Below are 11,035 nucleotides of genomic sequence, written 5' to 3' on the forward strand. Positions count from 1 at the left end.
GGGCTAAGCCCAAGCCACACGGACGCAGCAGGGGGGAAGAAGGGTTGGCGATTTCCCCCAGGGCCATGGGGAGGTGGGGGACAGGCTATTCCTTCATCTAGAACCACGAAGAGCCTGCTCCATCCCAGCAGAAAAGCAGAGGTGGCCTCTAACTTGCCTCCACAAGACCAGCCCACCACCTTCATCTTTAAACCTGGTCTGCGCTGTGCTGTCCCAGCCTGGGAACGAGCACTTTAGAGGACTGACAGTGTGTGAGACAGCCCAGGCAGGGAGCAGCCTCTCCAGCCCTCCACCTCTGCCATGGGGAGCCAGGCAGGTCAGGTCACAGCATAGAGTTCCTCACGGTCATTCTGGCAGATCTGATAGCGACAAGTGAGCTTCTTTGACCAGGCCCAGGGCTTCTTATGCTTGTCCCGAGGAGGAAGCAGGAAAGCAACGCTGGAAGCCACCAGCACGTGCCAGATGCTGTGGGTGTAGTAATAGTTCTCATTGGTTTCCATGAATGCATACACTGAGATGGCAATGAAAGCCAAAGTGATCCCTGGGAGGAGGTAGAAAACCCAGCGCTTCCATGAGGAGGGGTAGCAGTGTCTGCGCTTTGCTCCGTGGTGAGCCTGGGGGTGTCAGAGCACAGAAGGGTCAGGCAGACAAGAAGAAGCTTAGGCAGGGGGAAACCAGCAGTGCTACCTGACCCTGGAGCACCTGCCAGCCTCCCAGCAATGGGGTCTGCCTGCTGCCCCTCAGAAGTTCAGCCTCCCCTCTTCTTGGGCTCATCTCTTTGTGTGCAAAAGCCTCCCTGCAGCTGTGGCACCCAAGTCCTGCACAGCTGCTATAGTTCCTGCCCAGGGCACAGCCAACAGCCAACTGTTTTGGGACAGCACTGCAGCTCCAGGCACAAACTCACCCCTGTGCTGAGACCTGTAACCCAGGATTTCTGAGCTAGTGGAGGGCTGGAAGGTGAATCCCTTGCCCTGCCCCCTCCACCTGGGTGTTTCAAGGTGACCAAGCTATGCCTGTGGATGGGCTGAAGCCTTGGGTCTGCTCTGCCACCATCATTCTCCACAGGGGAGCACTTACCCACGCTGTTATCATGATGATGAGGGCAAAGAGGCAGGGACCCATCATGTTCCACACCCCTCTGCGGTCCAGCTGCAGGGACATGGCAATTAACAGGGTCCCCAAGATGAATAGGACCTGGAAAAGAGACATCACCTCTACTGTCAGCAGCTCACCTGCTGCCAGAGCACAGCTGACCATGCCAGAGACAGGGAGAACCTCTCCTCCTGGCCACCCAGCTCTGTATTCACCCAAGAGTCAGGAGAAGCACCTTCAGATGGAGAAACAGAGGACCCACAAACCTTTCCCCCAAATCTCAGTCCGTTCAGGCCCAGTCCCTACAAGGATGCAGGTTCACAAGCCTCAGTCCTTGGACAAAACAATCCACAGAGTGGCCTTAGGTGACTAACAGGCTTTGTCACCAGGCTGGGTTGTGTTATTAAAATACAGTGGTGATAGGGCTCAGTGTGGCCACGGGTGGCTAGGCTGGCTCAGTCCTGGTCCTGCCACACGGGGGTATCTGACACTCACGTATTTCAGGACCTTCTTCACCCGGGCCATGCACAGGATCGTCACCCAGATGGACACCACAGAGCCCAGGAAGTCACAGTACTGTAGTGTGTCATAGTCCATGATGCACATCACGGCGACTCCTGGCTGGTCACACGCGTGGTAGAACTAGAGCCAGGGACAAAACAAAGCTCAGTGTGAACCCAGCAGCACCACACAGCTCCCTGGGAAGGAGAGGCAGGAGAAGGCTCAGCCCACAGCAGGCAGAATCCCTCCTGGCAGTGCCTCCAGGAAGTTCCAACATGGTATTATGGAAAGCAGGTATCAACCTGGACCCTCCCAGGATCTCCTGAGACAGCACCTTCAAGTGCAAAATGCTCCAACCCCATCTCCCTGCTGTGGGGTCCCACCCTCCAATCTGAGCAACCGCAGTATGGGCTGAAGAGCCCAGTGAAAATAACACTCCTTCCAGCTCTGAAAGGACAGGGCATGTCCATTGAGGTGCTTGTGCAGTGAGCCTAGAAGCTCCTTGTGGAGCTCCAGGATGGGCTGGTCCATCAAGGGCTTCAGTCTGGTGCAGCATTCCCAGTGCTCAGGGGGAGGTGGCAGGGGACCCGACCCAAGGCAATCCCTACCGTGGAGAAGAACATGGTGTAGGTGTAGACAGAGGCCTCCACCAGGTAGTAGCGGTAGACAGCGACTGCTATTGCTGGCAGGAACATGAGGTTGCTCAGGGTGAGCAGGAGGGTGGCCAGGTTCTGCGCGCCGACGGACTGCGCCTTGGTGCTGTCCGTGCAGCTCCACCCACCCCAGCCTGCGGAGCAGAGAGGTTTGTGTGGACCTTGCATGCCATGCCTTGTCCTCCCACAGCATCAAGCAGGACCTTGGGATGCCTCAGAAGAAGCAATCACATCCCTGAGCCTCCTCTGCCTCACTCCATTGGCCACTCACACTCCGTTCTCGGGATGGTCTTGTTACCCACTGCATGCTCTGCTGTGGAAAGCTGAGGAACCCCAGCAGAGCCTGTGTCTGCTCTGAGGACATCCCCCAGGTTGTTTCCTCATAGAGGTCATCCATCCTACATCCAGACTGGTACTTTCCATCCCTACAGTAACTCCCTACACACACAACTTGCTGATGGAACATCAAGCATCCCTGGAAGTGTTTAAGAGGTGACTGGATCTGATGCTGGAGGTTATAGTTTAGGGGTTACAGCAGAGTGGCAGGTTAATGGTTGGATTTGATGATCTTAGAGCTCTCCTCCAACCTTGATGATTCTAAGCACTCAAGGTTCAGATGCTTCACATGATGGTACAAGATGGATGCAAGGTCCCTACAGATCCCAGGAACCAGGGTGGAGAATGATCCCCAGCACTGAGGAAGGCATTGGGCTCCTCTCCTATTACCTGACACATCAGAGCAGACCCCAAAGCCAGGTCAGACTGCTCAGTTTGGCCTTGCCCAACTGACTTTTGAAGATATCCAAGGATGGAGACCTGGATATTGTGCAAAGATGAAGAGCTCTGAGGGAGAAAAATTGCCTTCTTTGATTTAGCTGGAAGTTTTCTTGCTGCAGTCCATGTCTGTGGCCTCTTGTCCTTCCCTGTGCTCCCACTGCAGAGTGAAAATTTCCTAGAGGACAGTGCACAATTCTTAGCCTCTCACTGGATACCAAGGACTGAACTGAAACAGCCTCTATGAACACAAATATGCCTTTTCTTTTTTTCTATTATTTAAATGATTTTAATTAAAGATTAGGATGCCCATGCCCTCCTTTTGAGGAAAGGAGGTCAGCCACAGTGCAGCCGAGGTATGTGCACGCACTCCATGGTCAAGGAGCAGAGTTAAAAGCAGCATCCATCCCATTACAGAGTCACCAGAACCCACACAGCAGCTCTGCCCTGTCTGCTGGCTCCCAGCCAGGCAGGGCCCAGGGAAGCTGCTCTCTCTGGTTTATTTCTGGGTCACGAATATGCAGATGGAGCATTTTGCTCCAAGTGATTCAGCGGAAAGCTGTCCTCAGCCTGATTCCCCAGTTCCCTTGAGGTGCTCTGTGCTTCCCAGAACCTGTCAGCCCTCGGGGAAATTAGGATGTTGCTCTCCATTTTGCTCCTCACCCATCATCAGCACTGCAGCAGGGAGCAGGGAGGTCCTGGCTCAGGCCCAGAGCAGCAGGGAACCACATTTTTCCTTGTCCTTCTGCTGGGAACAGGTACATGTAGCCACCCAAGCATGGCAGAGCTATCATCTTCTCTACACTGAAGACTGCCACCCAGTCCTCTCAGGCCACTAAGATAATTAGCAGCTGACACAGATGTTCCTCCTCCAGGGACACTCTGAGTCTAAGGCTCTTGGCAAGAGACAGACAAGGACTGCAGCTGAGCCTTGTACCCCATACTCTACACAACAAACCTCCCTGAAAGGCACAGTCTCTGAGACAGGCATTTTCAGGCACCCTGATCTCTCAGCACCTCCCCAAGCCCTGGAGGACTCCAAGCTGTCCTCAGCCCAATTCCTCATCATCCCTGGGGTGCCCTGTGCTTCCCAGAACTGCTTCCCCAGGCACTATCATATCAGGCTGCTCTTGACAGACCCCAGGCTACCCTACCCAACCACCACCACCCTGAAACGTGTCCTTGCCTCGGAGAGGATGGCAGAGCTTCCCAGGAAAATGCACTCACCAGCCTTGCAGCTGCAGCCAGCGTAGAGGTAGCCGTGTCTGCGCAGGAGGCTGCACTGCCCGTAGGGCCCACAGTCGTTGAAGCAGGGGGTGAGGTATGCGAACACAGTCACTTTGGCTTCTGCTGTGTTACATTCACTGCAAGGACAGCAGGTCCCCTTGGTACCCCAGGTTCTTCAGGCAGCCCTCTCTCTGCTCCAGAGGGTCAGGCCACGCTCCTGCATGCAAGCTCCCTGCTATTTTGGGACCTGCTCCATCCCTCCCAAGAGCTAAAAGCAGTTGGCTCTCTTTTCACTGCCAAACCAAAGTGCAGGTGGGTGTCAGCTGCCCCCAGTCCCCCGTGGCACACCCCAGTGCCCATGATTGTCCTCAGGACCAGTGTCACCAGTGCTGTTTTACATCACCCACTCTGCCCCTTACACAAGAAACCAGCAGGAAGGCAAACAGGAGTGTGGGAGCAGCTGCCTGCACCTCAGAGACTTCCCCAAAAGGGTGATGGCAACAATTATTTCCCAATCTATCACCTCAAAATCCACCTGGAGAAGGGAAAGTTCACCTAGACAGGCTCTGCCATCTGAAATATGCATGAGATGTGCTAGGTTGGCATCAAACAAACTGCTTGGGTGCTCACAAGAGAGGAAGTTGGCATTGCCATCCATCTCCTTCCCCCTCTGCAGACACAGTTCAGCTGTGACCAGGTGAGAGGAGCCCACAGTCCAGCAGTGAGGACAGAGGGCAGTTTTACTCACACCAGCCAAGGGCAGTGGGATGTGGAGGCAGAGTGCTCTGAACTGGCCCCAAGGTGGGACACATGCTGGACTCACCCCTGGCCCTTTGGGCAGAGGAGCTGCAGGGACAGGAACCAGTCATCCGTCTGTGGGTACAGGACAATCAGTGTGGCTTCTGCAGAGGACGTGCTCACACTCAGAGGGTAGCCCTGGGAAAAAGCTTAAAGAAAAGAGGGTGCTGTGATGTGCCAGGACTTGGGGAGAAAGACCCACAGCAGTCTCAGGCTGAGACTGATAACACAGGAATCAGATGCTCTTCTGGCTCTTTGTTTCCATGCTCAGGAGGCACGAGAAGGATGGAGAGGATCCCTGCTCTTGAGAACTTTGTTTTTTCTTTATTTTCAACTCTCAGTACCTGTCTGTACAGCACAGGGCACCTGGAACAGCCTGTTGTCTTAGCTAGTCCTCCAGTGCAGAGCTTAGCTTCCCTGCACACCAGCAATACCTTGACCATCCCCAAATCTCCTGCCAACAAAGCTGGAAGAGCCCCAGCTGGTGGCCAGACCTTCCTTAGGTGGAGACTAACTCTGGTGCTAGATCACCAGCTGCATCCCAGCACCCTGGGAATGTGCAGCACAAAGACCTCAGGAGGGTTTGTGCCAAAATCAGCTTCCCTGGGATACATCACAAACTCCTGAGTCAGTTAGCAGCTCGTGAGGTCTAAAAGCAGAGCCCTGAGGTGACATAGCTGAGCTGGTGGCAGGTGCCAGGGACTCTCCTACCTGTGCTGCAGTTCCATGTGGCGTTGAGGGACAGCACTGGTGAAGCAGCACTCACACATGCTCTCACAGTGGCATTGGCCAGGCCCACGGATGTCTGTGCAAACAGAGCAGTGTCCCACATCAGAGTGCCCTGATGCCACCCCTGGCACCATCCACCTCCCATCCTGCCCACAGCAAATGGGAGCAGCAGGTGACAATAAATGCTGCAGGTCAAGGTCACCCATCAATTCAATAGGTTTCTGAGTAAACCCATGCTCACCTCACCCTGTGCTGGCACTGTGTGACATGGTGGTTGAAAAGCAAGAGACACACCTGAGGGATCCTCCCAGGGGAACTGTCCCAAGCTGGGACATGCACATCACTCCAGCACCAGCACAGGCTGACACAAGGCAGAGGCAGCAGGACATCAGAGCTGAGTCCTGCTCCAGCCCTTGGGAAGTTTCATAGAATTCTGGGGGGTCACTGAAGGAGCCAGGGAATCAGTGACTTGGGCAGGAACATCCATGGGTTTCCCAGCTCAGACTCCTCTCCTGGTGGCAAGGTGCCAGGCACCCGTGGAGAAGATGGCACTGCAGCTGCTTCCCATTTTGTCTCCTCTGCGTCACATGCCACAAGATGTGGCATTTGAATTGGAGCCAGCAGGTGAGACATGCTGGAAGCAGCTAGAATAGGCTCAGAGTGTTTTGTGACAACAAAAAGAGAGAGCAATAGTCCCAGCAGTACCTACAATCCCTGGAGGTTGCTGGCAAACCCCCCCAGGGACAGAGCCCTGCAAAGGGGACACAATGCCATACCTTGTTAAGCAGGAGACTGACCACGAGGGAACCCCCACTGTCCATGCCAGAGTTCAGGTTGAGGAGGAGAAGGGCTGGGGAGAGAGAGTTCACGGGCACACTGGGACCATTCAAGAGCCTGTAGCGCACAGACACCACGTCCAGGTCCTCGCGCACCACGGGCTGGCTCTGCAGGCAGGAGCTCCTCTGGCTCGACGTGTTACGTGGAGCATCTCCAGCAGACAGAGCAGAGCTCCCTGCTGCTCCTGCACTACCTGGCCTGGCACCAGTTTGGTTCTGGTTTAGGCTGATGAAGTTAAGGAATGAGCTGGCGCTTCCCGGTCTGCAAACTGTAAAGCAAAAAAGGGGAGGAATCAGCACAGCCAGGACTAGCACCTCACCCAGGCAGGGCCCAGCAGCTCCAACCCTCCAAGGGGCAGCATGAACTGGGGGGTTTCAGACAGTTCAGGCACTGCACTGCTGGCTGCAGCCCCTTAAAGCACCATCTTTGCAGGGGGAACTCTGGTCTCAGTACCTACAAGCTGGGACACTGATGGAAACCCAACATCCTGGAGCTGAAGGGAAGGAGGAACAGAAGATCTAACACACAGGATCTTAACACATCAAAGTACCCGAGGAGCACTCACTAGCCAGCAGCAGAGCTCAGTGCTCGGCTGTCCCACAGCCACAGGCTGCATAAAAGTCTCTCTCAGCTCCCCACACATGAGCAGACAAGGCTGAGCAGAAGGGAGAAGCCAACCCAATGGAGCTCCAGGCACAAGCCATCACATTGTGGTAGATGCAGCTGAGTGAAACACTCAGAGTCCCATTTCTGGGGCCTGTCCATTGCTCCCAGAGACTCTACTGCTCCCCTCTACTACCTCAGCTGCCAGACCCTCCAACACACAGGATGAAGCTCTGCTTTGAGGAGGGGATGGCAGAAACCCCAGCAGAGGAAAACCTTTCCTATGTAACTAGCTGGTGAGCTTCCAGGGATTATGGTCATGTAATAGGATGTCAAGGTGCCTATCACAGCCACAAGAACCTTGTGACCTCCTGAGCCACAATGTGTCACCAGAAATGGTGACATCCCCTCACTACAACCCCAGACATGACCTCAAGTAAACCTCTGTGAGATGGTTTCCTGTCCATAGCCTGCTTATGGCCAGTCAATAGTCCACATTTCATTACAGTCTGGTGCATCTACCCAAAACTATTCAGACTTTAAGCCAGCCACTGCTTCCCAAACAACCTTTGGAAAATATCTTTGCTTCAGAGACCCTGAACTTCTGAGGCATTTCCAAACCAGGCAGCTCTAGAGAGTATCCTCTGGGGTGAACACTGGAGCTTTTGCTTTTGACCCCAAAGCAACAACTAGGTCTTGGGCCTCCAGGAGGAGTCAACCAACATGCTGAGGAATGCAGGCCACTACAGCCAGGCACCCAAAGGCCCAAGAGAGACACAACAGATGAAGTTCCCTCTGGTCCTACCCACAGGGCTAGAGAAAGTGGAATCCCACCTGTGAATGAAGCCAGCATCTCCACTGACACACTGGCATTGGCGGTGCCGAGACTCTCCACCATGATCTGCAGCCACTTCTCCCAGGGGGGCGAATCCAGGGCCAGGCTGCAGTTGACATTCCCTGTGCAGGTGAGGATTCTCTGGAAGGACTGAGGCAGTGTGATGGAGCCCAGCACTACTCGCACAGCACACGCTTTCCGCTCGCTCGTCACACAGCTGCGCAGCTCAAACCGCATCCCCGCGGCGTGTTTGGGAACGAAGACCCTGAGGGAGCAAGGACCACCAGTCAGCAGAGCCCGCACTCTCCATGCAAGCCAGACATGACCCACCACAGTCCCCAGGGCTTTGTGGCAAGAACTAGACTGCCCTGGTTGGGGTTGTAGAAATCCTTCCCAAGGGAAACATCTCAAAGAACTAAAATTCCCACAACTGAATCTCTCTAAGACCACCTAGGAAGAGTGGGAGAAGGGTGCTCGTGTGCTCCCCATGCAACACCTACCACTGCAGGGAGCTCAGCAAACAGGCTTGGAGCCCCCCAGCTCCAACCCCACGTGGGAACAACAGTGGCTTCCCCTAAGCAGCTCCCTTGGGAAATCCCACCCCACCGTGGCCCTCAGTCTGTCTCACTCACTTGACATGCAGTGGCTTAGCAGGCGAGACAACGGTGTGTGGCATGGGAACACCAGGCTCCAGGACAGGCATATCAGTGAGTCTGAGCACAAACATATCTGCCTGGAACATATATGGGCATGGAGTGGAGAAACCCTGCAGGAGGGGAGAGCAGACGGGTCAGCTGTGGCTGTGATGAGACACACTGGGTGGAGTTTCATGGCCAAGAGCCTCACCAGGACCCTCACCTTCACTTCGATCCTGCTGGCAGCCTCGGGCAGGTGGGCAGCGATGAACCAGTCCCCAGCAGCAGGGGTGGTGACATTCACAAAGGTAGTGTTCTGCACAGCACTGCTCAGGGTGATGCTGATGTTGTAGGAAGGACGGACAGTCGCGTTGGCAGGGAAACGAGTGCCCAGTGGATTGATCACAGGAGGGGCTCCGTGGCGAAAGTGCCTGTGAAAGGAACCAGAATGGGAATAAACCAAGGGATGTACAGACGTTGGCAAGATAAACTGGGATACAAACTCATCAGAGGACACCCATGTTGGCCTGGGACTGGAGAGGGAGCAGGCTGGAAAACCCCACATTTTCAAGTGGACCACAAGAGCCTTCATTTTCCATCTGTCGAGGACTGGATGCTATTAGCTTATCCAGGATTTATTTAGAGATTGATTTAACTTGGCTGCTTATTAAGGAAAGGATTTACATGGTTCCATCAAGCCTGGAAGCAAATTTCCCACACTTACTAAGGTTAAGCCTCAGCAGCAAGACTACTCCCTCTTTATAGCCATCAACAGGGTCCCCATATAGGGGAAATTATCCACAAAGAGCTTTCATTTTCTACCTAAGATCTGCATCTTCCTATTTCTTCTTCTAAGCAGAGCAGGAAAACAGACTAAACAAACACTTCCCAAGGAAGGCCCATATTACAGAGTTCAGTGCACTAGCACTTCTGCTTTTCAGATAAACAGCCCAACATTTGAAGCAGTAGAAGCACAGGCAGCTAACACATGAAATATTTAGTTGAGCAGCCAATTTGATATTTAATTTTCTCCCTTTTGGACTGAACTGCAATGGAACGCAACAGGTCCAGGTGATATGTTATTACCCCTTGGAACTTGTCTGGGTTGGTCTTCACCTCTTGGGTTATTATTTAGCTGATGTCTTGTCCCTCACATCTGCAAACTATTGGAAACCTTTCCAGGAAGCAGAAAGACCCTGTGTGCTAGGCTGCTCTGAAGAGACTATGATCACCAGTCTGTGCCCAAGACAGACAAGGGAAGCACAAGCCAAGCAGCTTCAGTCACTCCCAGCAACTCCACAGAGTTGATGCCAGAGACCCATGTGCCTCCATAGGCAGAACCCAGGAAACTTGGTACCCTCCCAGAATTGTTGCATGTTTTTGACCTCAAATCTTCCAACAACTCTAGCACTACTTTAAGCACTAATTCCTTCACTGGCATGGAGTTTACAATCTTCTTTTGCTCTTGAGTCCACAGGGCTTGGCACTCCTCTCCTATCACTGCTCCACATAGAGCTGCATCCCTCACAAAGTGTCCTAAATCTCTTTTTTTGCAGTTTGTCTGCACTGGGGAATTTGTCCATCTCAAATCAGTTTGGGTTCTCCCAAACCCCTTGTAGTCCTGCCACATCCTTTGGCACCATGTGCAGGGTCCTGCCAGGCACAGAAAGGTCCAGGAACACCTTTGCTCATGGGCAGCACACCAGCCTCCCTGTGGAGCTCTCCCCAGTGTCTCTGACACAGCCCCAGACCCACTGGTAACACGAACACAAAATGTTCCTATAGGTTTAAACACAGAGAGCACATTAAGAAAGTACAGTTCCTGCACCTGAGAAACAGATGCTCGGTCTCCTACAACCCACCAGCCCCAGGACAAGAGAAGGACTGAAGTCCACATGGGCAAGCACTGGCACAGGGACATACATACACAGTGATCTCCATGCTGGTGCACTCAGGTCCTTTGCCTCGGGATGCTTGCAGGAGCCAACGTAGCAGCACAGTGTCTTCTGGCACATGGAAGTGGAAGAGCTTGGCATTCCCATACCAGCTGTAGAAGGACAGCTTCTGTGCACTCTGAGAGAAGTACTCAGAGACATACAGGGAGTCTGGAAGGCAGAGAGCATGGCAGTTGGTGGAGTGTCTGCTGGGGGAGGCTGCAGGGCTGCACCCACACACAGACACATTGGAGGCTTAAGGTTGCTGGAGAGGAGCCCGTTGTGTCCGATTTCTCATCCCAGTCCCACTGGGTATATGGCTCCTCCAGCCAGAACCACCCACATCCCTGCTATAAAACCATCACTCGGAGCCAGTCAGCACTAAAAGACATGTAAACTACACTCTGTGAGATGTGC

The 11,035-nt window shown here is 53.7% G+C and overlaps 1 protein-coding gene across 1 annotated transcript; it reads right to left on the reverse strand.

Moving 5' to 3' along the window:
- Positions 1-207: 207 nt before the first annotated feature.
- On the reverse strand, positions 208-10,789 carry TMEM8A (transmembrane protein 8A; the record flags this gene model as incomplete). The annotated part of the gene is made up of 12 exons (XM_009084198.1): positions 208-614; positions 1,078-1,194; positions 1,588-1,734; positions 2,202-2,380; positions 4,248-4,384; positions 5,071-5,194; positions 5,757-5,850; positions 6,551-6,879; positions 8,049-8,314; positions 8,682-8,815; positions 8,908-9,115; positions 10,612-10,789. Coding segments are annotated over 12 exons (2,210 nt in total), but the record flags the coding sequence as incomplete, so codon positions are not given.
- Positions 10,790-11,035: the final 246 nt, after the last annotated feature.

The sequence above is a fragment of the Acanthisitta chloris genome, unplaced genomic scaffold (genome assembly GCF_000695815.1).
Source record: "Acanthisitta chloris isolate BGI_N310 unplaced genomic scaffold, ASM69581v1 scaffold22600, whole genome shotgun sequence".
Classification (NCBI taxonomy): Eukaryota; Metazoa; Chordata; class Aves; order Passeriformes; family Acanthisittidae; genus Acanthisitta; species Acanthisitta chloris.